Genomic DNA, 24,062 nt, shown 5'->3' with positions numbered 1-24,062 from the left:
AAATATTATATCTGTGCATGTTAGGAGTATCTTCCTTGAACAAGACAATCGGTTGAATTAAATAAAACCACCAAATGGACATTTTTGAACTGAATGACTGGAGTTCCCATCACCTCTGTGACACAAAAACACAAGAAATGATTTCTTTACCAGCAGATCTGGTGTCTCAGAATAAACAGCGCCCCATTTAGTTAGTCTCCGATCTCTATTTGGCTCATTAGTGTGCAACTTCAAAGGCGCAGTAATGAAACTCACATAAAAACAAATAAAGGGTAAAGTGTTGCGGATACATGCCAACAGGATATTGCTGACAATTGCACTTTTCTTCAAATGGAGTAAATGAAATTTTAGGCAGTTCTTTTTTTTTCTCCCCTCTCTTATTCTTTGCTCAACTAGATAATAAGGTTCAGTAAGACACTGGATGGGTTAGGGTTAATAAAAAAACTATTTGGTGTAATAGTTTAAAACTATTTAGAGGCCATACATCCATTCTGACACCCTGTTTTGTGAGAAATTACTTCCATTGTCATTATTTTGGCTCCGTAGCTGAAGAATGCCTTCTGTGACCAAACAATAGTTACTGTTCTCTTTGTCATTTTTTTGTGATTTTATTCACTATCAAGTCCAAATCAAACAACCCCCCCCCCCCCCCCCCCCCTTAGAAGTTCAACACTAAGGCATTTTACTAGCACACATGCCTTCTGAAAAACTCCCATGCAGGAAACACAAACCTATCTGCCCCCATCCTTTAATCCTGTACGGCTGTGTTAGAGCCCCCTAAAATTGATGCTGATCACTTTTTCTTTTAGATCCACAGTTTTTCTTGTCTTTTTTTTTTTTTTTTTGTCTTTTTTCCTTTTGAATCCACGAGCCTGACGCTTATTGTAGAGGTGCACGGTATATTTGCTGCCATGCATCCCGCTCAACAACTTGTCTGCTGCCATAGCAACTGCGGAGGAGCACGGAGCAGCGCCGCCTGCTTGTGCAATGGATGTCACTCGTGGCAACGACCAATCAGAAGTTCCCATCCTTTTGTGCGAGCGGTGCGAAGATGGAGGGATGGAGTGGGTGGGCTCTCGGCATCATGCATCTGCCAGTAATAGGACACACGGATCGTCAGTCTTCGTCATTCTCGCCCGGGATTGGTCGAGGAGCTCTACTTTCCAATAATATAAACATGTCTACTGCTTGCCTGACTTGAACCAAGGCTTACGGGGGACTATGCAGTGCTACATCAAACTGTATAAAAACTCTCATTATGTGTTTGCCTGTGTTGTAGCAGGGCTAAATCTTTATTATTGGTAGAGAATATGCACATAGCTGCACGTGCACGCGTGAGGAAACGAGGATATCCTGCTGCCGCTGCTGCAAGAAAGAGAGAGGGGACTCTGCCGTGCTTTCATCATTATAATCACCGTCCTAAGTACTAGCTCTTAACATTTTGTTTTTCGGTGTTCAGGCGAGAAGTGACAAGAATATAGACCCCTCCTCTGCAGGGCGGAGCGTGCATTTTCATTTCGTATTTTGTATTTTTTTTATTATTTTTTTTTCTACCCCTGTTCCCTGCTCTGACACGTCTGCACTGAGTGAGTGGCATTGGCACACTGTCAATCGCTCACTACCGCTGCCATCAAACAACATAAAACACACACAGGCAGAGGCTGGAGCTCATAAATTTCAGCAGGGCAAGATATTTTTTTGCGCATCGCCTTTATACAGCGTTGTATCCTAATTAATTTCTTCTCGCTGATGCTTTTTTTTTTTTTTTTTCTAAACAGCAATCTCCCAACTTTTTGTACATTTCATATTTTTTATAGCCACATTTGGACACCTTATGCTGCAGATTGAGCTGTTTTTTTTTTAATACTATCAGTTCTCGTGGGGATCATTTCTTCACATTTAAACACCTGCAAGCGTAAGATTATTATTTTTTATTATTATTTGTTTATACGTTTTCACGTTGGATATTTTTATTTTTTATTTTTCTTTTGCTGCCGTTTCTTCACGAAGAGGATTTGGACATTTTCGAGAGGAAATGCGCCGGGAATCCCACGAAGAGCGCTAATAAATGAGAGATCACCAAGGAGCGTTTCTGTCTGTAGCAGCCGTCAAATCCCAGAGAAAAGACAGATTGGTATGAGGATTCGCGTCGGATACGATGGACCGTCAATTTTGACAAAGAAGTTTTGAGAAGACGAAACAAGATTTATGCGTTTTTCTACAAACACAGCCACGCGTTTTGGCACTTTGGACCGCGCGTAAAACAGCAAGAGGACACCGAGAACTTGGAAACAAGATTTACGTTAAAACATCACTGCTGTAGTCTCTATTAAAAGAAAATAACCGCGTGTGCTCTCTTTCACTTGAGAATCCCACAGTCTTTCATATTTGTTGTCTGCGGCACATGCAGTAGCCCATTTCGTATATGAGTTTTTCAATTTGTGTGGCTCAGTGCACAGACTCTTTAGCGGCTACCATGGACGATCAAGCCCGGATCATGCAGTCGATCGGCGGTGTCAGTCTGGCCGGCCACTCGGTACAAGGAGGCATGGCACTGCCGCCTCCACATGGACACGATGGGACGGACGGAGACGGAAGAAAACAAGACATTGGTGACATTCTGCATCAAATAATGACCATAACCGATCAAAGTCTGGACGAGGCGCAAGCAAAGTTGGTTGATTTATATGTTTTATTAACTTCGCCCCACCAAAACGCTGAACGCATCATTATTGTGATGTGGCCCGCTTAACTTAACCCAACTCCCCAATGCATAACAATAGGCAGGAGTGGCTTTTATGATAATCTCAGACTGAGGTGTATTTATTGCCTCACTGAGCTTTAACACATGAGAAAGTTGTCAACAGCATTTTATTTCAACTGTAAGTGTGCCAACAGGCATCTGCCAGTAACAGGGCATGTTGTAAAAAAGTTTGTGTGCACACACATAAATGTTCAGCTGTAACTTGGGTTAAAAATAAATTAATCCCAGTAGGCTCATTATATGAAGACTCTGCCATCAGGAGTATTATGTATTATGGAGCATTATTGGTCTCATTCAAGAGTTGATTTTACAATTATTGTTATATTTTGACTTTGCAGATATTATAGCATGCTGTTGAAAATTATAACTTTTGACAGACATGTGGGTTTGCAAATGATGGCAGTGTGGCAGCTCGACTTAATATGTTTTACAGTCCATTTATTATGTTAATGTCTAACGTGATATAACAGTGAACTTATTTCACTATTTATTTTTGTCTTATACTGAAACAGGAAACATGGACTGAACTGTCACAGAATGAAACCAGCACTCTTCAGCGTTCTCTGTGAAATCAAAGAAAAGACAGGTAAGACCTTTGTGTAAAAAAATATCATACAACTGAAAAATCCATTCAAAGTGAAATAGGCTAATACTGAAGACTGAGCAAAGCACACAGGGATTTTTTATTTATTTATTTTTTTTAAATCTCCCAGTGATCCGATGGCAGCTTGCGTCCAGGTTACAGGGGACCTCTGCCCAAATTAATGAATCACTTTTTAAAATGTGTCATAGTGTCATACAGACACCGTGCTGTTGTCACAGAGCAGCACGTAGATTCCTTTTTTCCTATTGAAGATGCTCTTGTTTCTGCAGGGATGTCTTTTCCAACACTGGTTGCTTGCATTCAAATAGAATGTGCGCTGCAGCTTCTCACCATCCTGGCACCGAACACGATGGGAAAGTCCCATAGCATATGCTCTACATAGCTAAGATCACACAGAATTCCTGCTTTATAACCTGACAACAATTGTCACGCTTTCAAGATACAACGGGGGCTACGCTCTCAGTCAGTAATTAGATTGCAAGTGCATGCAGACTCCTTGCTAATGTGGGTTGTAAATTGCAAAGGATACAATCTGCCTGTTAAAATTTATTTGTAAAAAAAAAAAAAAGAAAAAAAAAAAGCTGCAAGCGTCGTCTGCAGATTTTTGAAACCATTCCATGCGAGGGCACACTTATACACACATATATGGGCAAAAACTGCAATTATAAAAAATGTTTTTGTGTCTTAGAACTCTTATAGTTCAGACTTTGTTTTAGTATATTTTTAAAAAGTCGCCTTTCTCTGGACAGAGAGGTGTTCTACACCTTCACCACAATGTGTATGGGACGTACAATAAACTGTATCACTCTAAAATCACAAATGAAGACATATTAGATTTAGGTATTTTTTTGTTTACAGACAATTATTTTTATGCGTTATATTTATGTGATAGTTTTATTCTTGAGACTAGAAACAAAGATGTTTCAGGTGCTGCAGATATTCAAACAACATAACATCACTCTTTATTTGCCTAGGAATATATGTACGTGTGACAAGATAAAGTAAAATAAGAACATAGAGGAAGGAAAAAAAAAAAAAACACAATCGAGCAAACTTGATGCCTTGTCAGATTTGTGACCTTTGTGCAGTTTATGAGGAAATTAGCTTCAAGGAGCTCATAAAAGTTTATGAACTTCCCCAGCACACAGGTGGCGTCCACAGGGGCAGGCAGAGCGGTTCACGGTCTAGTCGAGGTGCTCTGCTGTGTGTGAGTGCCTGTTGAGTTCAGACAATGAAAGAGACAAAGCGTGAAAAACAGAAGATGCCGATCTCACCTCACACAAGATGCCAGCGATGATACGAAAGTGTTTTTTTTTTTTTGTACACATCACTGTGTCTGTAGAACGGCAAACTCGGTGAAACAGAATTTAGAAAACTAATTTTATGATATGAAATCAGATAACTTACGACAGCTCCGATTTGAACGTTCCAGCTGTGAGCTAAGCCCCTCAAGTTTAAAAAGGCCACTGAAAGAAGCATGGAAAATGAAAACGACTCAATTTTGAACGAAAATGCGTGCATGCACGGTTGCGGGAGATTTCATGCATCTGGCAACGAGTGTGCAACAGAAAGAGATGGGGCAGAGGAGGAGAGAGAGAGAGAACAAGCTGGTGTGTTCGGTGTGTATGTGTGTGCATGGTTAACCTGTGGTTTAGAGTCACAGCCTCCCCCTCTTAGCCACTGACGGAGCTCAGCTGGTCTGGTGGCCTTGTTGACCGGCCTGCATTTCCAGAACAGAGTGAGCCTTTCACTGGCTCCTGTAGCATCATCGCAGGGCTTCCTTGGCCCTTTCATGTCTGTTCAGATGGCACATGGGACTGCTGTGTTTTAGCCATGGAGCCTACTATTGGCTGAAAATGAATTTTAATAATAAATCTGAAAGCAGTCCAAGAACCTTCCCTGTAATTACTGTGCGCATGTATCATGTTATCAGGACTTCAGTGTGTAGATTAATAGTGAGACTAAGCTCTGGCTTACTCTTGTTTTATGATCGAGGTGGTGAGAACAATCTCAGCTTTCTGTTTGTTTTGGAAAGGAGGTGGAAAAAGAGCTTTTCCTAGCATTAGCGAGACATTTTGTAGACTTTTCAGGATGTTTGGAAGTTTATGGCACTCTTCTAACTGTTATTGTGGAGCCACGGCATATTTCTGCATTGCTAATGCCCTAGAAGTATTAATTCACTTTGATATGCTAATTAGAGAGCATTATGCAAGAAATGAGATTAAGTGGCAGCATGAAGTCATTTGCCTGTCACTAAATTGAGTGTTTTTAGCAGGAGGGTTTTTTTTTTTATCCCCCCAAATTTTCTTGGTTTTGCATTTAGATAAATGTGAGATTCAGTTGGCAAGTGTTGTTTTTTTGTCCCTTCAGTGTGTGATGCCTCTCTTTTGGCACAAACATAAAAACTGGCGGATAAAATTCTCTCATGTTTCTGTTTCAGGACAAAGGATACATTCACATTGTACCTTTTTCCCTGTAGGCTGCTTGAGAAGACAATGAATGCATTGAGTGAAAATTCGCCTGCGATTCAGATGAGTTTTGCAGTTATTCCTCTGTGCTGGGTTTGTTTTATCCTGCTGGCTACTCCCTTGTCTTGCTCTCATGCTCGGAAGAGAGGCTCACAGCAGCAGCAGCAGCGGGAGCGGCAAGAATAACAAAGGTGAAAGATTACCTCCATATGGTATTTCTGACCAGGAAAAGAGAGGTTCTGTAGCAAGACTCCTCTTTGATGTGAGGTTTAATCAATAGAAAGAGATTACAGAAAACTATTACAGGCTAAATCATGGAGTGCTACAGAGAGGATTAGCCCTCTCCACAGCTCTCTCAGCTGCATGGCGCTTCTTTTGGCTGCGTATTGACTTGTTGTTTTCCTGACCTTTGACTCATCAGGTTCAGAAACAGGGGGGTCTGGAGAGGTAGGAGAGAGAGGGAGGGAGGGAATGTGGCAGATCCAGGCTGATAAATGCTGCGTGCCAGTGTTTAAAGCAGTGGATTAGGGAGGGACTACACTCACAGGTCGGGCCGGTGTCGGCGTTTTGTTGCACGTATTTGATTTGGCTCGCGAAAAGGCGAAACGTGCAAATCGCGTGTGGGTTTTTTTTTGGTCTGCCTATGTTATATGTATTGTTTAGCTAGGAAAGACAGTGTTAACTAAATACAGCTCAGGATGAGCCTGTAATTAACCACATGCAAGGCAGACTAAAAGCATTACCTGCAGTAAATAGAGTTAGGACTGAGGAGGTAAGCATTTTTGAAATCTACTGGGAACATTAATTTCAATGTTCCCTGACAAAGTTAATGAGCCTCCTCTTTCCAATTACATTATTGTTATTAATACCAATTGTATTATTATTATTATTATTATTATTATTATTGTTGTTGTTAAACTAAAATAATTCTCCTCACAAGTCAAGGAGTTGGAATATATTTAATTTTTACTTTTACTTTGCTACCTTTATGTGTTTTCTTCATCCTGAAAAAAGCTCCAGTAAACGCAGTGACAGAGAACAGAAAGCCATTCAGCAGCAGAGACAATTGACTTTGGCTGCTTTTTGTCTCAGAGAGCCCCAGTGATGCGGCTGCAGTGACTAGATAGTGTTGTGCCGAATGGCTCGTGCACAGCTGGGTTCCTGACGGGCTCAATGGCAGGGCCACTAGTGCTTCCTCCTCTAAAGCACAAGGGGGATCGGGGAAGATGTGGCTATTATCTAAGTAGCTCCCAAACACCCTGCATTTCCCCATCAGCAAAGATGAAAAGAAGGAGAGCTAGACAAAGAGGGCAAGGGGAAGAAAAAAAACAGAGTATACATATCGGTTTCATTTGGAAGGGTAAAAGCTTTTCTGTTGTGGAGAAAGATGCCTCTGCAGCGGTGCTGGCTGGTATCTGCACATACAGCTCCTCAAATCTGTTTTATTTATTTATATATATATTTTTTTGCACGACAGTCCGGTGCTGTCCCTCCATCTGCACATGCGAGCACCCATCTTGCACACATCTCCCTCTCTCCCCCCCTTCCATCGCTCTGAGCGTTTTCTGCGGGCTCCTGCGCGATCAACAGCTCATAATTGTTTTTTGCACATACGTTATGCAAATGAGTCTTTATGGCAACTGGCATAACAATTAGCATCCTCCAACAATATTTTAGTAGGTTAATTGCAAAATTTCTGAATTGTACATCTGAGTTGTTAATTAGGCATGACAGAGGTGGTGAAATAGTTATCTTCAGGCGGTGGCAGCCAGCAGAGGCTGCTTTGGATGCAAAAAGGAAGGATTGATTGAAATTAGTTTACAGCAGTAGCAGCGTGTCTGTTGGAGACTCTTTGCGTGCCCCTCTTGCTTTTTGAGGCATCTGTTTGTTGCTGAATGTAAAAATGAAAAAGCAGACGTGAAGAACGCGGAACAAATTATGACTGTGAGTGTGTGTGTGCAGAAATAGGTTGCAACTTTGTGTCAATTAGTAGAAATATTTTACGTACATAGAGTAAATGAATGGTACAGATTGTCGTGATTTAATGAGGATTTTTTTAATGCATCTGTCTAGCCAGACTGTTTTCAAAATAGTTTAAAGCAGTTTTTATTATCAGAAAATTACAAAAAAAAAAAGTTACATTTGTGGAAAAATTGAAGTTGTAGTTGGAGTGTATCCTGTTCATTTACTTATTAACTGTACTTGTGACATAGCTGCATTTATTTACGGCTAAGAAATAGACACCACTGAGACTTTTTTTCTTTTTCTTTTTTCTTTTTTTTTTTTTTTACATGAACTTTTCCCTGGGTCTCCTGTGTCATGATGTTCATTACTGTGTCACTCGATGGCCGAGTGTATGTAATGCCACAGAGCTGGTTATTAGTGTAAAAAGGGTTAGAGTGAAAGACTGGTGCAAAGCAAGTCCTCTCCCAGTAATGACTCTGCTATTTATAGATCCCTATTTCATTAGCTCTAGTGTTTCAGGGAAGAGTCTTCCTCATGGGACAATAGACACCATGATGTTCATTTACTCTGTACACATTACATGTGGACAACTAAATGACCTATCATTTGTGAGCGCAAGAACACTGAACACAATCCTGCCTTGGCTCTTGTCTCAGCTTTTTCACAAGTAACACTTTCTTAATGTTTTCGATTTGCAAACTTATTTTTTGTGACAGTTCATAGGACTGGTTAGGAGAGTTTTAGAGAGGTGCTACTCCTACAGGTGACGGAAATCTGTAGCTAACGAAACTGGAGTCAGAAGTCAGCAAACTGACACATTTTAAATCTCGTTTGTAATATTTTGACACCGTAGCAGTCTGTGGCTTGTTCCTCGACAAAGGCAGCGCGATACATAATTGTCACCTTTCTCCCCTCTACACAAGCTTTCCTGTTTTCCAAAAAACAGAGAGAGTGAATCTTGTGCTGTCTCTTCCTCATTTGCAAGCTTGGAAATGAAGCCCCTCTCCCCATTGTTCCAGATGCCATTGTTCCGCATTTGGTACATTAGAATGATATATTGAAGGCAGAAATGGGAAAAAGACTGCAATGCAATGAAATTTTAATCAGCGTCTTCTGCTGCTTTAATAAGGCAAATAATTCTTATTGGCTGCTGTGTTAAGATTTCTAATATTTAATTCATAACAAACCTTGCGTTAGTCTGCTCTAGCCCTAAGACAAGCTCTACTCTGCTGCTTGCTAAAAGGCAACTGTAGGGGGAAAAAAACAAAAGCGAGTAAAGTGCACACTGTGCGTTTTCTTATCAGTTGTGGCATAAGTATCAGGTTGTTTTGTGAATTTACATATACATTTTTCTTTTTTTTAAGAATGTTGCTGAAGCTCATGAGGGAGAAACTGTGGTGGTTGTTGATCAGAGAAAAAACACAGAAAATACGCGTTTTTTGTAATTTTGTCCGTGGTCAGAAAGTACAACATCAACACAACAAGTACTCCATCTTTTTATTCTCTTAAGTCCTCAAAGTTAATTTTTGTGTCTGAAGTAATGGAAAAATGGCAAGGGGCCAGCAGCTAGGTGCTGGCTCATGTTACAGTGAAACGGCGGGCCCTGTTTTCGTCTCTCGGTGAAATGGCTTAATTGGTGTCAGAGCCCCAGGGATAAAGGCCTCTTACTCTGAAACACAGCCACACAGGCCCTGTCTTCCCTCAAACCAGGAGGAACGGCCGACGTCTGCTGGTGAATGAGGACTTAGCCATGGCATAACAATACCAAATGATGTTTGGGATGACAGAAATTAATATGCACTTGCTCCCAGAAAGCTATGATTAATGACAGCAAGCAGGGGAATGCTGTCCCTCCTTTTGCTCCTCTTTGATGGGGGAAAAAAAACGGGCTGGTTTCTCCTCTCTTTAGAAAGTGGAGGTCATCCAGAGTACATTACTGCTTTTCTTTTCCTGCTTTTTCCTCAAGCAGGAGGCAGGAAAGGACTGAACGCTTGTAATGAATTTTGGAATGATTCACTAACATCGTGGGCTAATGGACTGTCGCTTGGCAATACAAGACTACAGGCGTACACCTGAATACCTTTGTAGAAATATTACACCCAAATCTGAATATTAACTGGAATAATTAAAATTATTTTTAATAATTTAATAATGGGGCTAATCATTGTCTTCTTTTCATGTGAAATTTTATACATACCCATTGATTCAGAGCCAAACGTGTGAACAAAATGGTGGTGTGCTGTTGCCATGATAATGATCTGTATCTGTTGTGTCCTAGGAGGAGACACATGAATATTTAATTGTGTCTGCTAGAGAGATCCCCAGACCCTTCTGTTCATTCCTTACTTTCTCTAATGTGTTTCCACCCTCCCAGGTACTTCCTCTCTAAGTAATGGAGAATTAAAGCGTGCATTAAAATGATATAAATTGCAATGTAAGGGATTTCTAAGGACATTTGTCTCCGCACTATGCGGTTGAAAATTCAAATGGCAAGTTTTGACAACGGGCATTCTGCTGACACGGTGTATTTGCCTCACGTTGGCTCCTCAAATAAGCATTTCCTCTGTCAAAGTGATTGATATGTATTAAGCATGCGCTTTTTACATCACAGTGCTCTGCGAAGATGATGTGGGTGCAAGGATATGAGTTTTAAACAGTGAATGAGTTCCCCTCATATTGATCTATTTGTGTTGCCGGAGTGGCAGGTGCTATACGAAGACTGTGTCAGCTTTGATTGTTTGTGTCAGTGATCCGAGCCGACACTGAGCTCTCTTACTGTTCGTCACCGCACTTGCTTCCTCTTGATGAATGGCAGCACACTGCACAGATCCTCAAAAAACTCCTGTCTGTGCCGTCTCACCAGCCCTGCAAATCAAGCCCGGGCCTAACACTTGTGCACACTTAGATATTTTTAAATGCAAAATTGTGGGACGTGTGTGAAATGTTCGGACGGTTGTTTTTTGCTCTTTTAATGCAATTACGTAAAAGCTTTTTCATCAGTTGTTGATGGAGAGGAGCTGTGATTCATCTCCTACTCTAAATATTCAAGTTCAGTTCTTAACCTGTGCGTATTTGTGTGTGTGTGTGTTGGAAGGCATGCTAGGTTATGGCTTGAAGGTGAGCCTCTGTAAGTATGCAGAGCACGGCGGGCCTCGCACGGGTGCTGAAGGAGAGCATGGAGTGGCAGAGTTAATTTATTTAATGACTGAGCGTCTTATATCTCCCCAGCCCTGATTAGAATCCATGCTTGATGAGGGAAGCGATAGAGGGGTGTGCGCTGCCCCTAGGCCCTCGCACGTACACTCATGGTTTTCTTTCTCCAGTGACTATTTTCCCTGCCTCACAATCCACTGGGTTTGCAATCTAACACTAAAGACAGAAAAAGGAAAAGTCCACTGCCAAATAAGATAATTTCAACTTCTGTCTGTTGCGATATTTTGTGATTGCGTCTGAACATGTGATCGTTTTGTTGCACGCTGACAGGAAACGCAGCTCCGAGGCTGATTAAATGCATGCGTGCGTGCGTGTGTGTGTGCGTGCGCGCGGCGTGCTCTGTGATAAAGACGAAGTGCTGTGGAGCTCTATGAACGTGGGAAAGCCAAACAGAGTGTGTCACTTTGGCAGCACGGCCTGTCAGCATTGGGGAGCTGCAGTTGTAAAAACCATGACCTTCCTCTTTGCCAGCATGTCTCTTGCAGAGCCAGAGCGCTGCCCTGTAGATCTGGGCTGGCTGTGGGAGGGAATACAAACACAGAGAAAGGACAGACAGTGGAAAAAAACGGTAAGAGCCATAATTGTGAAGAGGGGGGGGGGGGTGAAGTAATGAAATACTTCTTGGAGCTATCATGACTGAGAAGGTGAGGGAGGGAGAGAGAGTGGACTAGCAAAGAGGGGAAAAATACTACTCGGCTTCTAACATTTCCATGAGCCATCATCAGTAATGCCGCAGCAGCCTCACAAACCAGAAATTATTTCTTCAGGCGTCGCTGTCAAGTGTTATTCAAATAACACCAGCCTCACATTTGAATAACAGCCGACATTTTGAATTAATTAATCAGACAAGATAGTCTGGGCCTTTTCTCATTAGTCTGCAGGTCAGGCTAGGGAAGATATATGCGCTGGTGATGATATACTTGTCTTTAATAGTGATTTATGGAGATTTTGGATTGTACTCGATTTGTCAAAGGGCCTGGTAGCAGAAAAATAGAACGGCGTATATTTCATTACCTAATCTTTGATACGTCCCGCGATGCTAAAAGATACAGTCCTGTAGTTTAGATGCTCAGGAAGCTCTTTTATATTCACCCTTCTTGAGTGAAGAGGCGCACACACACAGACACACACACACACAGACCCGTGGTTAATCTCCTCTCGTACTGTAGACCTCTCCCATTTTACTTTTCCTATGCAATTAAGCGAGGGCTGTAAATTATAACTGTGCCGTACTTTAATTATCATGGTGTAAAAATAGAGTTCCTGTCTTTGAGAGGATTTCATTAACTTTCTCAATATTCTATGTCAGCTCGGAGAATCACAAGATTGCAGCGGGGTTTGTGTTTAACATGCTCTGGATCAAGTGTGTTATTTAATGTTATTTACAGTCAGTGGAAGAGTTGAAAGAATAAGGAAAATAAAGTGGGGTTTCATGTAAATATATAGTCTATTTTTTCAGGCACAGTGAGGTGAAACATTTTATTTTCGGTTCATATAAGGTAGTGTGTAAATGAAAATGTACATTTTTTTAAAGCATAGCTAGTGCTAATGATGACCTGCTTTATGGCATTTTAGATATAAATGAGGCATTCAGTTAACCGACAGCTATTTGTATATTTTTAACATGCACAGGTTTTTAATTATCCAAAGCAGACATGCAGCACATGCAGTATGCATCTGTATGCGAGGCCGTGTGTGTTTGGGTGTGTGTGTGTGTTAGAGAGTGTCAGGAAGGTACGAGCCGTTGCCATTCCGGTGAGCAGCCCACACAAAATGCACCAACACCAGTGTGACAAAACATTCAAATAAATTGCTGTCAGGCTGCTGAAACACCAAGTGCAGCGATTTTTATCTGACATGTGGAAGACCCAGACATGCAGTCCTGACAAGTAACGCCGGAGCACCTGTGAGAGACGAGCGATAAAAATCAGGATATGCCTGATCCTCGGCATAACAATACCTATCATTACTTGATATTATTACTCTTCTTTAAAAGAGAGCTCAAGATGGAAAGATAGTATGAACGTGTATGCTTTGTTAAAGTCTGGATAATAAATGGGCTGTTGTTTGTGCAGATGCACGCACATTTATGTTTAAATTCAATTATGCCGACTGATGGCGTACCAACTAGTATTAAACTGACTTTTATATTCATGCAGAATTGTTAATTACTCTGAGAAAACTAGCAGTTTTTTATTTATTTATTTTTTTGTCTGCAGGTTGTTAATTGTAAAAACTCCCAAAGGAGATTTTATTTATTGTAGTCCAGCACATGTGCAATATTAAAATTGTAAGCAAGTACTCTTTTATAATTTTAATTTGTCCCGTACATTGTTAAAAAGCTGCACATCTGTATTGATAAATTCTGCTTTTTAGCTTTCTGTGTTGTTTAAATAGAATTTAGTGCAAAATCAACCTGCCTAGTGACACTGATTGACTTTGTTTTACCGTTCCAAGCAGCATGGAGGCACAAATAAGCACTAAGAGAGTCCGTGTTGCTTCACTTATTTTCATTGAGCCTGCAAAATTGACTCAGTAATTCTTAAATCCAATTGAGAAGCGTTAAAAAAATGCTTTTTGGAAACTCAGAGACAAAGGACCCACTGTGGAATGTGCCATCCATTCTCTACTGTATTGTTATTTTCTCCCTTATAGGTTACTAATGAGGAATCGGCCCTCATTATGATTTTAAGGATGAGAGAGGAAAGCTTTTAATTAATGATATGTAAATGGTTCTGAATTGATTATGTTAGAATATCAAGAGAGATGGGTAGAAGCTGTGGTGTAATATATTTTAATTAAGAATTAATTAAAAATGATGGCAATTTTATAGAGGCTCACAGAAAATAGAAGAATTTATTCTCTGTCACAAGTAAATCAGCCCTTGATTAAATAAACAGACACATGCTGTATTCATTGTGGAGTTATATTTATACTTTGCCAGGAAGAATTATCCTGATTATTTAAAAAAAAAAAAAAGAAAAAAGAAAGATCAGTGCGGTATGTCAGCGGTCGACCACAAGCTGGGTTCTCTGGGGTTAATGGTGATTTATCTCATTCTTAATTCATGAGATCCTCCTGGTCTGTGTTAGGTGGATCAATAAAGCTGTGTTTCCTTTTTGAATTCAGTGTCTACAATTAGATTTGCAATGTGGAACACAATTAGAAGTAAGACATGAATGCGTGTTTTTATCTCTTGTGGCAAGTGAATGCGCGTCCCCCAAAAGATATCAATCTGTTTATGAGGTAAAAAGATTTGTGTGAAAAAGATGACTTGTGACTAGACATGGACCCTAGTTAACCTTTTTAATTGCTATCTGCTTTCTTTCATTCATCCTTCAGGGCGCGGGGAAACATAAGACGTTAGGTGCATTAACGGTGTGCGCCACTATTAAAGGCAGAGAGGTCTTTGTTTTCTGCTAACGGTGGCTCTGTGCTAAACTCCGCGATCAATGGCAGAGAGGCTGCTATCACAGCACTCAGAGCAGGCGTAGCTCAGGGGGGAGGGAAGGGGGGTCCCTGGTGGTTCATTTTGATTGGAGCGCAGAGTTTTGTGTTGAAAGGCGAGGGAGAGACAGGCTGTTGGAAGCAAATCCCCCCGGATCAGTTAGAGCTTTGCAACAAAAACACCTTGATATTCCTGGGAACATTTGCTTAGGAAAAAGAATGAATTTAAATAAACGGGCAAAGGGAGAATGAAATGATCTAAAGCATTTCTGAAGGTGTGCATGTTCAGAGAAAGCTTGTGTATCTGTGGGCTTAGAATTAATTTAGAGAGCACTATTCAAAGCTGCAGTGTAAAAAATAGAAATAAATACAACTGTGTTTTGATGATCTTCCAAATTCCGACGACGAATATTGTAAACAAATAAAATGTATCGTAGAAAGAGGGTTTTGAATGCAGTGTTAGGTTGGTTATACTGTAGTTTGACTAGCAGACATAAGCAGCGTGTGAGCAGAGAGCCTTTATGAGCTAAACGGTGTGGCACGGGTGGAAGGGAGGATCTGCTGCTTCAGATGAAGGGGGGGTGTTGAATGGATTATTAGTCCGAGTCCCCCCATACCAGGTCACATGTAAAGGCTTAGAGCCATCATGAGCGGTCTAATATGCACACGTCAAATATATCTGTGAGCGCACACACAAATATACACATAAATGAAGTGCAAAGGGACGCGTGTTCATAGAAACCCACAGGGGCCCAGATGTGTGCATGCATGCATGCATACAGTGCATGTACACCACTGGCTGGCAGAGCATCTTCTTTTTGACACCTGCAACTAGTTGCAATACATCACTGTCAGGATCGCTTTCTCCACCTATCCGCATTTGCGCGTTAGTTATCCGCGGAGGCCTTCGTCAAAAAGTTGAGCAGTCTTGACATCAGCTCCCATGTGGGAAGAGAAAAGGTGAAGTTGTGCTGGGAGGTGCCACGGCGGGTGTCATCGGCGGCTGTACTCTCTGCACCCAACAGCATTGTAGTGACAAGTGAAGAGAGAAATGCTGGCTTAACATACAAACATTATGCCACAATTAATTGTGAAAATGACACGTGAAGATGAATTCTAGATGGAAAAAGCCAACGTCTGTTTTGTTGCTGCTCATTATCTGGAGTTACAAAGAATAATGTACTGTGAATGCTGTGTTAATGAAATGAAGGGAATGACATAATAAAAAGCCAGGTCGAGTTTATTTTGTTTAGGGCCTCTCGTGGTGAATGTATGTGCTCGTGTAATGTGACAGTGAGCTTGGCCGCTGAGGAGGAAGTGAGGGCACGGCGCCTCCTGTGTGAGCTCACTGTGGAGACGAGGAGCGCCTGCCAGTGGCACCGCTAGTGGTGAGCACACACAGCTCCGGCCACGACAGAGAGGAGGTGGGGAGTAGTGGGTGTGGGGGGGGGTCAGCATCTGAACTGGCTGATGGGAGCCAGAACATGAAACAATGCCGGGGGAACGTCTGGTGGGTTCGCTGCACAGAATTACAAGCGAGGGAGCAGGCCTGCTGAGGCAATTACAGCTTAATGGGGTCATTTGGAAGGCAATTGCCAGGGGTTAATGTAGTATGGAGAGATGAGGTGAGATTGAAGTGAAATTTTTGGCTAGAAAATGTGTTCAAATGAAAAGGGAGCAGGCAGACAAGTCGTGCACTGATGGGGTGGGAGGTTGATTGGGGGAACTGGAATGCAGGCTTTCACTGCCACACGGAGACATGAGGCCTAACCGTTCACTCCAGTGTACACCAGTGCAGGAAAATGCACAAGTCCACACAGGTGCTTTTTCACTCTTTCTCCTTCTGGCCTCTCCTTGAACAAGTGCTCCACTTTCCCACTTTGTTGCCCAACACTGTCTGTCTGTAGTACTCATAGACACACCTAGTGGAGGGCTTTCTTTTGTCTTGTTTTACCTGTGATATCAGTCCCTGCACTGGAAGAAACAAGAATGAGGAAACACAATAGAAAGCAGAGCTGTTTTTAAGTGACGCGGAGAAAGATGTGTCAGAGAACCTGCACGAGCCACCTTAGAGAACAAGGATGAAAAGGATCATTATGCGCTTTCACGTTAGCCAGTTCATTACCTTAATTGCCCAACATAATCCGGTGTTGGAAGGGTGCATTGGAGCTTTGGGAAGGAGTCTTTGCCAGGACCTCTTTGCCCAGGTCTCATCTCCCTGATCCCCTGATCCGGAGTGAGCAGACCGATCATGCTAACGCTAAACTTTGATCAAAGCCAAACTTATTTAAGGTCAGCCATGTGAAATCTCCTGAGAGCTGCCGTGTGCGCCGAAGCGGACTGTGATATAGGAAGTAGTACAGCACTGTGCCTTGCTGCTGCTGCCTGTGACCGCGCTGGATCACTGGACAGCAATAGCATTATCATCAGCCCTTTCAAGTCTTCAGCATTTTTACACGATTATGCTCAACAGTGGAACTTAACATCATCCACGGCTGGAGATTCCTTGAGAGTGCGCTCTCTCCCTTCCCCTTCCCCGTCTGTCTCTCTCTCCATCTCACTTTCTGTCATCTCTGTGAAATCTGTGCCCCCTCCTAATTCCCCTCTACACAGGGTTTTGGCCAAGAGCCGGCCACTTCACTGAGGCAGATTTTCCCAGGCTCCCCAAAGGCTATTTTACCAGGATTCCCATTAGGTCTTTACCCATTACCAGTGTTCCAAATCATTTACAGGAGAATCTATTTATTTTATGCAGTGGTGGATTAGTTTGACATGACTCTCTGTAATGAAACTTTTGATGTGTGCCCTCTCCCAACTGAATAATGTACTGCATTTTCTATATTTGGTTAATTTTTATGCGCTACAGCAGCGATTATCTTGTACATGCCTCAAATCACCCCCACGCTATGCTTTCCATTACAGCACAATATTGCACAATGTAGAGGTGGTGGAGCATTGTGTTAGTGCTGCAGGAAAAACAAGTATGATGCAACTCTGTTGTCATTTTAGAGTGACAAATAGACAGTGGCAGACCATCAGAAAGGGGAAGAGAGTGGAATGGTGTCGCTGACAAACGGCTATGACCTTTGGGTCCTTTGGCCTCCAGAGTGCAAGGCACATACAGTGTTTACCTCAGGTCAGCAGCAGCATGAACATGCTGGTCCCCCATGGTGAAAATCCCATTGCACTCATCACATCTGAATTGTCAATCAGTCCAATAACCTTCAGTCAAAGTGGTTGCAGGAGACTTTAATATGGTTTTAAAAAGGAAGGATGCTGAGCCTGTATATCTTTATACATTTAAAATGACCATTGCTTTGCCCACGCTAAATCATTCCTAATTCACAAGCAGCCAGTGAAGTTTAAAGCCTTTACAACAGCGAAAGAGAAGCGTTGCGCCTACAGCTAGTACACACTTCTCCATCTCTGATTCCATGTCACCAAAGCATCCCATCAAAGCCAGCCTCCTTCCTGTTGTAAGGTAGAGGGAAAAAAATCAATGCCGCAATCTTTTCTTTTTGCCTCCTCCAATCCGTAATTGAAATGGAAAATCAAATGAACGGCAAGCAGATAATTGTTTTATCAATATTCCCTGCCTGCCCTACAAGGGTCAGTGCAGAATGATCATGAGTCGGGGATATGACGAGGACAAAATGTGAAATTGAACAGCTAGGAGGCAATAAATCAGCCCTGACAACTAAGAGTGACCAGCATGTAGCTGCGGCAGGCAGCTCTCCCTTCAGAATTTGTCCTAAAGCTGTCTACACTAAATGGAGAATATTCATCTCATTATTGTTGCACTTAATATTGCTATCAAATATTATTCTTAGAGTCCAGACGGGAAGTCAAGGTCACCCGTTCTATTATTGTTGTCATTGTTAGTGTGTGATATTGAGAGCATAATGGAGGGCATTGCCATATGGTCTGCAAGGCTTATAGAGAGGCAAAGAATAAATTTGGTCATTTGTTAGAGTTGGGGAAAGTGGTTTGCTGTTTGGTTTATTTTTGATGTGGCCATGAGTATTTCTGCTGCTTATAAATAGCTATGAACATTTGAATACCAATGAAAATGTGGCACACGAACACTACCAGTTTCTTAATGTATGTTTATACAATTGTCAGGTTTCACAGTCAAAGTGTAGATGTGTGCGGTATTTTGTGTTAGCTTGAGACAAAAATAAGAATGAATAATGAATGAGCTGACATTAATCATTTGATGATCAACAAAAGTTCCACTGGTGTATATTCTGTTAAATTTAGCAGCAAATGTGTTAGTCAGGTTGATATGCTGACCCAAGTCCAAACACATTCAGTTCACCAATGTGAAAACAATGAATATATATATATAAAAAAATCTTCATCCTTTACAACCTGATGACAGGCATTGCTGACAAACTAATCGATTAATGATTCATTGTTTCAGCTCCAATTACGCTTATTTCTGCTTCTCTTACATTATGCATCTTTAAATAAACCCATCGCCCCAGCTTTCTTGTAAAAACTGCAGATAAAACTGTTGCCAGAAAATCGACATCTTAAATCATGTGACGTCCCTTCCCATCTGGCTCATCCAGTTGCAAGGCATTGACAAAAATATGAAATTGATTTGGTTGAAGGGTGTTAAAGAGCCGACAGGAGAATGTCACAAACAATGAATGGTCACAGCTTGGAGGAAAATCAATGACAGAGGTTGAAGCCAGTCTAGAGTGCTGCTTGGCAGCATTACACTATTCCTGGAAAAGAGTTGTCTTCTGGCCCTGGTTGTCTGGTCAAAAGGAAAACTTGACCATTTTAATGATGGAGGATACGATAAACCTGACAGCTGGAGCAAAGATTGTTTGACTTCAGTGTAGGTGGCAGCTACAGGCATTGTTTGAAATTTAATTCACTGCTGCTGGATTACTTCCTATATCCATACTTCATATGTTGGGTTGTAATGCAGAATCATTGTGGAGCAATAGCTGCCAGCTTGTAGTGCATATAGAATGTGTACATTATAGCGTTTGCAGTGTAATTTTACTTTGCAGAAATATGTAACAGCATCACTCCGTAAATCATGCTGGCCCAGATTCAACAGATGAGAAAAACATCTCTGTATTTTATTGTGTTAATTTCACTGTGTGGATAATCATGAAAAAAATGAATTGGCACAGTGTCTTTCAAGTGGACAAAGTGATGAAAATCCCCCCTACTTTGTTGGGATTGCAGTTGTAAGCTTTGCACCATATGCTACTTTCCTCTTTAGCTGGGATTATGCCATCATTATTGCTGATAAAAGCTGTTTACTGCCTTGGCTCCAAATCGATGCTCGGGGCGCTCTGAAACTGGCATTCCCTCTCCAGAAGAGTTCATTCCATGCCAGCTGCTCAGGATTCAGCCCCCTTTTGTTTAAGATTTCACAGTTTTTGTAATGTTTATTTTCTATTTAGTAACCCCCCTCCCTCACGTACAAGGTTTTTCCTGCATTAGCATATGTTTGCAACAATTTGACATTTACATTTGATTTGCTTACAGCAGATTGAAGGCATGGTTACACAATACTCTTGGAGCTACAGCGCTGGTTAATGCAGCAGAAATTGGAAGATGCGAATAAATAGTCGTGTTGTGGGGAAATGTTTTTGGCGCTGCAGTTCAGTCATGGCATGGAAAAGCCTCTGATTTTGTGCTTATATTCTAAAGGCCCCCCTTCTCACAGTGTTACCAATCAATGGCATAATCAGTCAATGCAGATTCAGCCCGACAGCTGTGTTAAGATAACAACTGGTTCTCATGACTATACCGGCCCCAATGACCTTGTGTGCCTCAAATTAATAATGTAAAATCAACACAGGACAGCCACCCCCCTGGTTCCCATGCAGACAATGATGAACTACCTTTTTGCCTTACCATCAAAGGCCACTCAGACTAAGTCATGTTTCAAGCCATATATAATAATGTCACATTTTTCTTTCCTTTTTTTTATTTATTTATTTTTTTGACTTAGGCTCCATGTCCCTTAAATAATGTCTCTCACTCTTCCTCTACAGCTCCCTAGTACCCAGGGAAATCATACTGATCAATATTTCCCATTTTAGAGGAACTGCTGCAAACATTCACACAGGATTTACTGTAGCCCTCTGTTAGACTTTAATCAAGCTATAATTTAGATCCAGCAAACAAAAGGCTCTCTTGAAAAAAAAAAAAAAAAGGGAAGTCTGTTTTTACAGATGTATTCTTTTATTAGGTTTATTTAGTCTTCTGTCGTCTTCCTGATTGTGTTTTATTTTTTATTTTTCACTGTGATCTGTTTTTATTTCCACATTGACAGATTTTTTTTCTTCGTCTTCTTCTTTTTTTCAGCAACCGCGTGTGTTGCTGTGCGTGCATGTGCTTGCATGCATTCATAATGTCTTCACAGGGCATAAATCTGAACATGCTATCTCAGTACTTCTTTATATTGGTCAAGGGCCATTGAGCAAAACAGCTTAATGTGCCCTTAACCGTTTCAGTCATGGTAGGAAGTGGAAAGACTGCTGACTGGTTGACGCAGGGGCTCTCAGCCTCCACAGTCTGTTTATTGTTTAATCATATAGTGTGTCTGATTTTCTGCAAAATGCATTAGAATAACCATTATTGAAGAGTTAAAAGAGATGAGACTGGAGGGTTTTTATTTATAGGCATACAGCAACTAGCTATAAAGCTAGTTTTCATACAGTATGTGGCAAAAGGTAATGCATTTGTTTTTCTTCACAATGAGGGTTATGGCTGAAGACTCACTAGTCATTCATTATGTCAACCGCTAATGTCAAGACTATCAGTGTTGCAGGGCTACTACTTCCACAGTGGCAAATATCAATACACAGAAGAAGAAAAAAAAAACATTGTGATAAATTAAGTGCTTATCTTTTCTTTTAATGCCAAAGTTTTAGCAGTTGATATCCGTCTCATACCTCTCGGGTATCATGTAGCAGCTCCCTGCTCACGCACGACTGTCGAGACACAAACTCAAGATTAACCCTATCGAGAGGGAGAGCTTCCAGAGCTGCCAAAGGTTTGGCAAGGCAGGGTGTGAATAACTGACTTAGAGCAGAGGCATATCCACAGTGAGCATGCGGCCACAATTAAATGGACAAATGGGTATGTTGACTCTTTTTTTCAGTTCTTTAATTCATTCATACTGCTCTTCACTCATTAAATACAAACAGGTATGACCAATGTGCATGCTGCTGAAAGGATTGTGTGACTGGAACAAATTACAAGACATTTGGGTTCGCTCTCTGATCTCTACTTGAACTTGATGAGGGCCGGGTGACCGGGGCTCGGGCTGTTGTTGACTGCTATCCATGGCAGGTGGTGACAGAGCATGTGTGGTCCCCATCACAGGTGTGTGCAATTAGCCTGACAGCTAGCCCTGGATTGCCGTGAAATAAGACCCTCTACTGTTTATGTGACCGCTCGTGTGTATTTAGGTGTCTGCTTTTGTGTGTGCATAGTAGTTACCAGCAAATATAAACCGCCGCGCCGCCCGCCTCAAGATCCTTTAACAAAGCTCCGCGGTGCAGCAGTGTTGGATGATGTTGCACAGCGCACTGTGTGGATCCAAACTGGGTGTTGTTGCGAGGGCTGGAGAATCTGTGTGTCATTTATTCAGCCTCCTGTAATGGGGAATGGACTTGGAAGAGAAGAGAGGGTAATGTATTGGAAAATATCCCTTTCAGCACCTCAGCATTACTTGTCATAGGTCAGGCTTAAAACGTAGCTTGATACAGTTATTAACTCTAATCCGGGCATAAACACAAATCCTCAAGCAACAGCCCAATTAATAATTTGCATAATTAACATGCATTTTAAATAGAAGCTGGTCTTGTCGTTGCCAAAGCAGGGATGGGGGTAATTAGGGCTAACGGAGCAGTGCCTAGGGCCCTTACCCGCGGACGTGCTGCAGTCATTTCCAGCAAAAGGATTGACAACTGCAAGACAAGCTCCCTCGGCTTAGAGCAAAACCCCCTTTGACAGAATTAATAGTTGACAAACTGCTCCTAAAGCCCTGGCATTGTTTCTGTCAGTTGTTTGGTTTGATGTCACTGTTAGACATTATAAATCAATAGTGTCAGGATTTAGTAATGTTTATAGCCAGCCGTGGTTTATTATTTCATGTGACTGTCATGGACAAATAGTATTTATCATAGCTGTCTATAAATTACTACAGACAGACTGTTGGTTTACCCAAACTCACTCTGCTCTTACAGGGCCCATTCCAACGTCCACTTACATATTTAGAGTAATTTATTTTCACAGCCGTGGGCCCACATTAACCCTTTGTTTCTCATGCTCCTCTGAGACTTGTTGTGGGTTGATTGCTGCGGCCCGGCTGGCACATTAACACATCAAAATAGCGGATCAAAGCTCATTCCAGACTGCTTGACGCAGTCTGGTTTTGCGACTCTTATCTGTGAATTGCTTTCAAAAGATTATTTTTTTATTATTATTATTTTGCTTTTCCTTCCTTGCATGTTTTTACATCATACCCTTTCGACTGCCATCTGATTCTTAGGTAAACATGGTTCCGTGAGGTTAGTTTATTTTCACAGAAGTCATTTTTGATGAAGACGTACCATGGGAAAGTTCTCCCCTGCTTCATCAGTGTCACCGCCTTACGTGACAAACTTCACGCATCCGTTTAACCAGCCGGCTTTCAAAGTAACAAAATGGTCCTAACCTTTGCGTCAGCGCCACACTCATCAGAAACAATTAGAATCACCAGTTTTAATGAGATGATTGATTGGTCAGCTCTTGCAACACTTTGTCAACACAAAGCAAGAACACAATCGCCGCATTCAGTGATTGATACTGTCCGGTAACATTACCATTACTTACATTAACACATGGATTTGTCTTGTTTGCATTCTCTATTATAATGAATATGTAACAATGAGACGTTATTGACCAATGGGCTTTGTGTTCTGCACCCACCATTCGGCTATATTGATGAGTTTTATGCATTTTTTTTTTTTTTCCATTCAAGTAAACATGAACACAAGTGACTTCTAGATTTCATGGTTTCATTTTCTAGTAATCTCTTCTTAACATGTTTGCTAAGGCTGTGAAAGGATGTCACTGAACACTAAAAAGAGAGAAGAGAGGGTAAGCTGAGCTGAAGCGGTGGTATTGATCAGCTCTGCCATCGACTATAAGGTCCACTTTCAGCAGGGAGGTCATTAGTTACTCCTGTGTGCTAATTCATCCCTGGGTTGAGGCGTATCCGTTAGAATGCTAATTCACTGCTATGATCTGACAGCTGGGGTAAAGAAAGGGGCAAGCATGCTGCCGCAGAGAGAATGGAGGAGGGAGCTGCACCGGCCTAGTGGTCTGGCCTTGTGCTTGGGTAGAGAGGAAGACTTCAGTACATGGGATGTGGCAGAGTGTGCACCGAAAAAAGGGGTGCACAACTGACCCCTGCTGTCTTTGCCCCCTAGCAGTAATGATGTAAAAGAAAGATGACATTTGGTGTCCACATTTAACTTGCATTTGCAGTCCACTTGAGAGGTCTAGTATGCGTGACCTACCTTGATTAAGCCCGGGGCTTCCTTGGACTGTACCCTTTAGACTGAAACAAAAAGTG

At 41.7% G+C, this 24,062-nt stretch overlaps 1 protein-coding gene across 2 annotated transcripts in view; it reads left to right on the top strand.

Moving 5' to 3' along the window:
* The first annotated feature begins 2,126 nt into the window (after positions 1–2,126).
* pbx3b (pre-B-cell leukemia homeobox 3b) overlaps positions 2,127–24,062 on the top strand; it is a 55,623-nt gene continuing 33,687 nt past the window's right edge. For both annotated transcript variants that reach the window (XM_084551108.1, XM_084551107.1), the window contains exons 1-2: positions 2,127–2,673; positions 3,277–3,350. In XM_084551108.1, the coding sequence (XP_084407234.1) occupies positions 2,426–2,673; positions 3,277–3,350 (322 nt within the window). In that variant the 5' untranslated portion in view covers positions 2,127–2,425. The remainder of the gene's footprint in view (positions 2,674–3,276; positions 3,351–24,062) is intronic.

This window comes from Chelon labrosus, assembly GCF_963514085.1.
Source record: "Chelon labrosus genome assembly, chromosome: 9".
NCBI classification, from domain to species: Eukaryota; Metazoa; Chordata; class Actinopteri; order Mugiliformes; family Mugilidae; genus Chelon; species Chelon labrosus.
The sequence above is the reverse complement of the archived record's forward strand: the minus strand, read 5'-3'. Positions and strand labels throughout refer to the sequence as shown.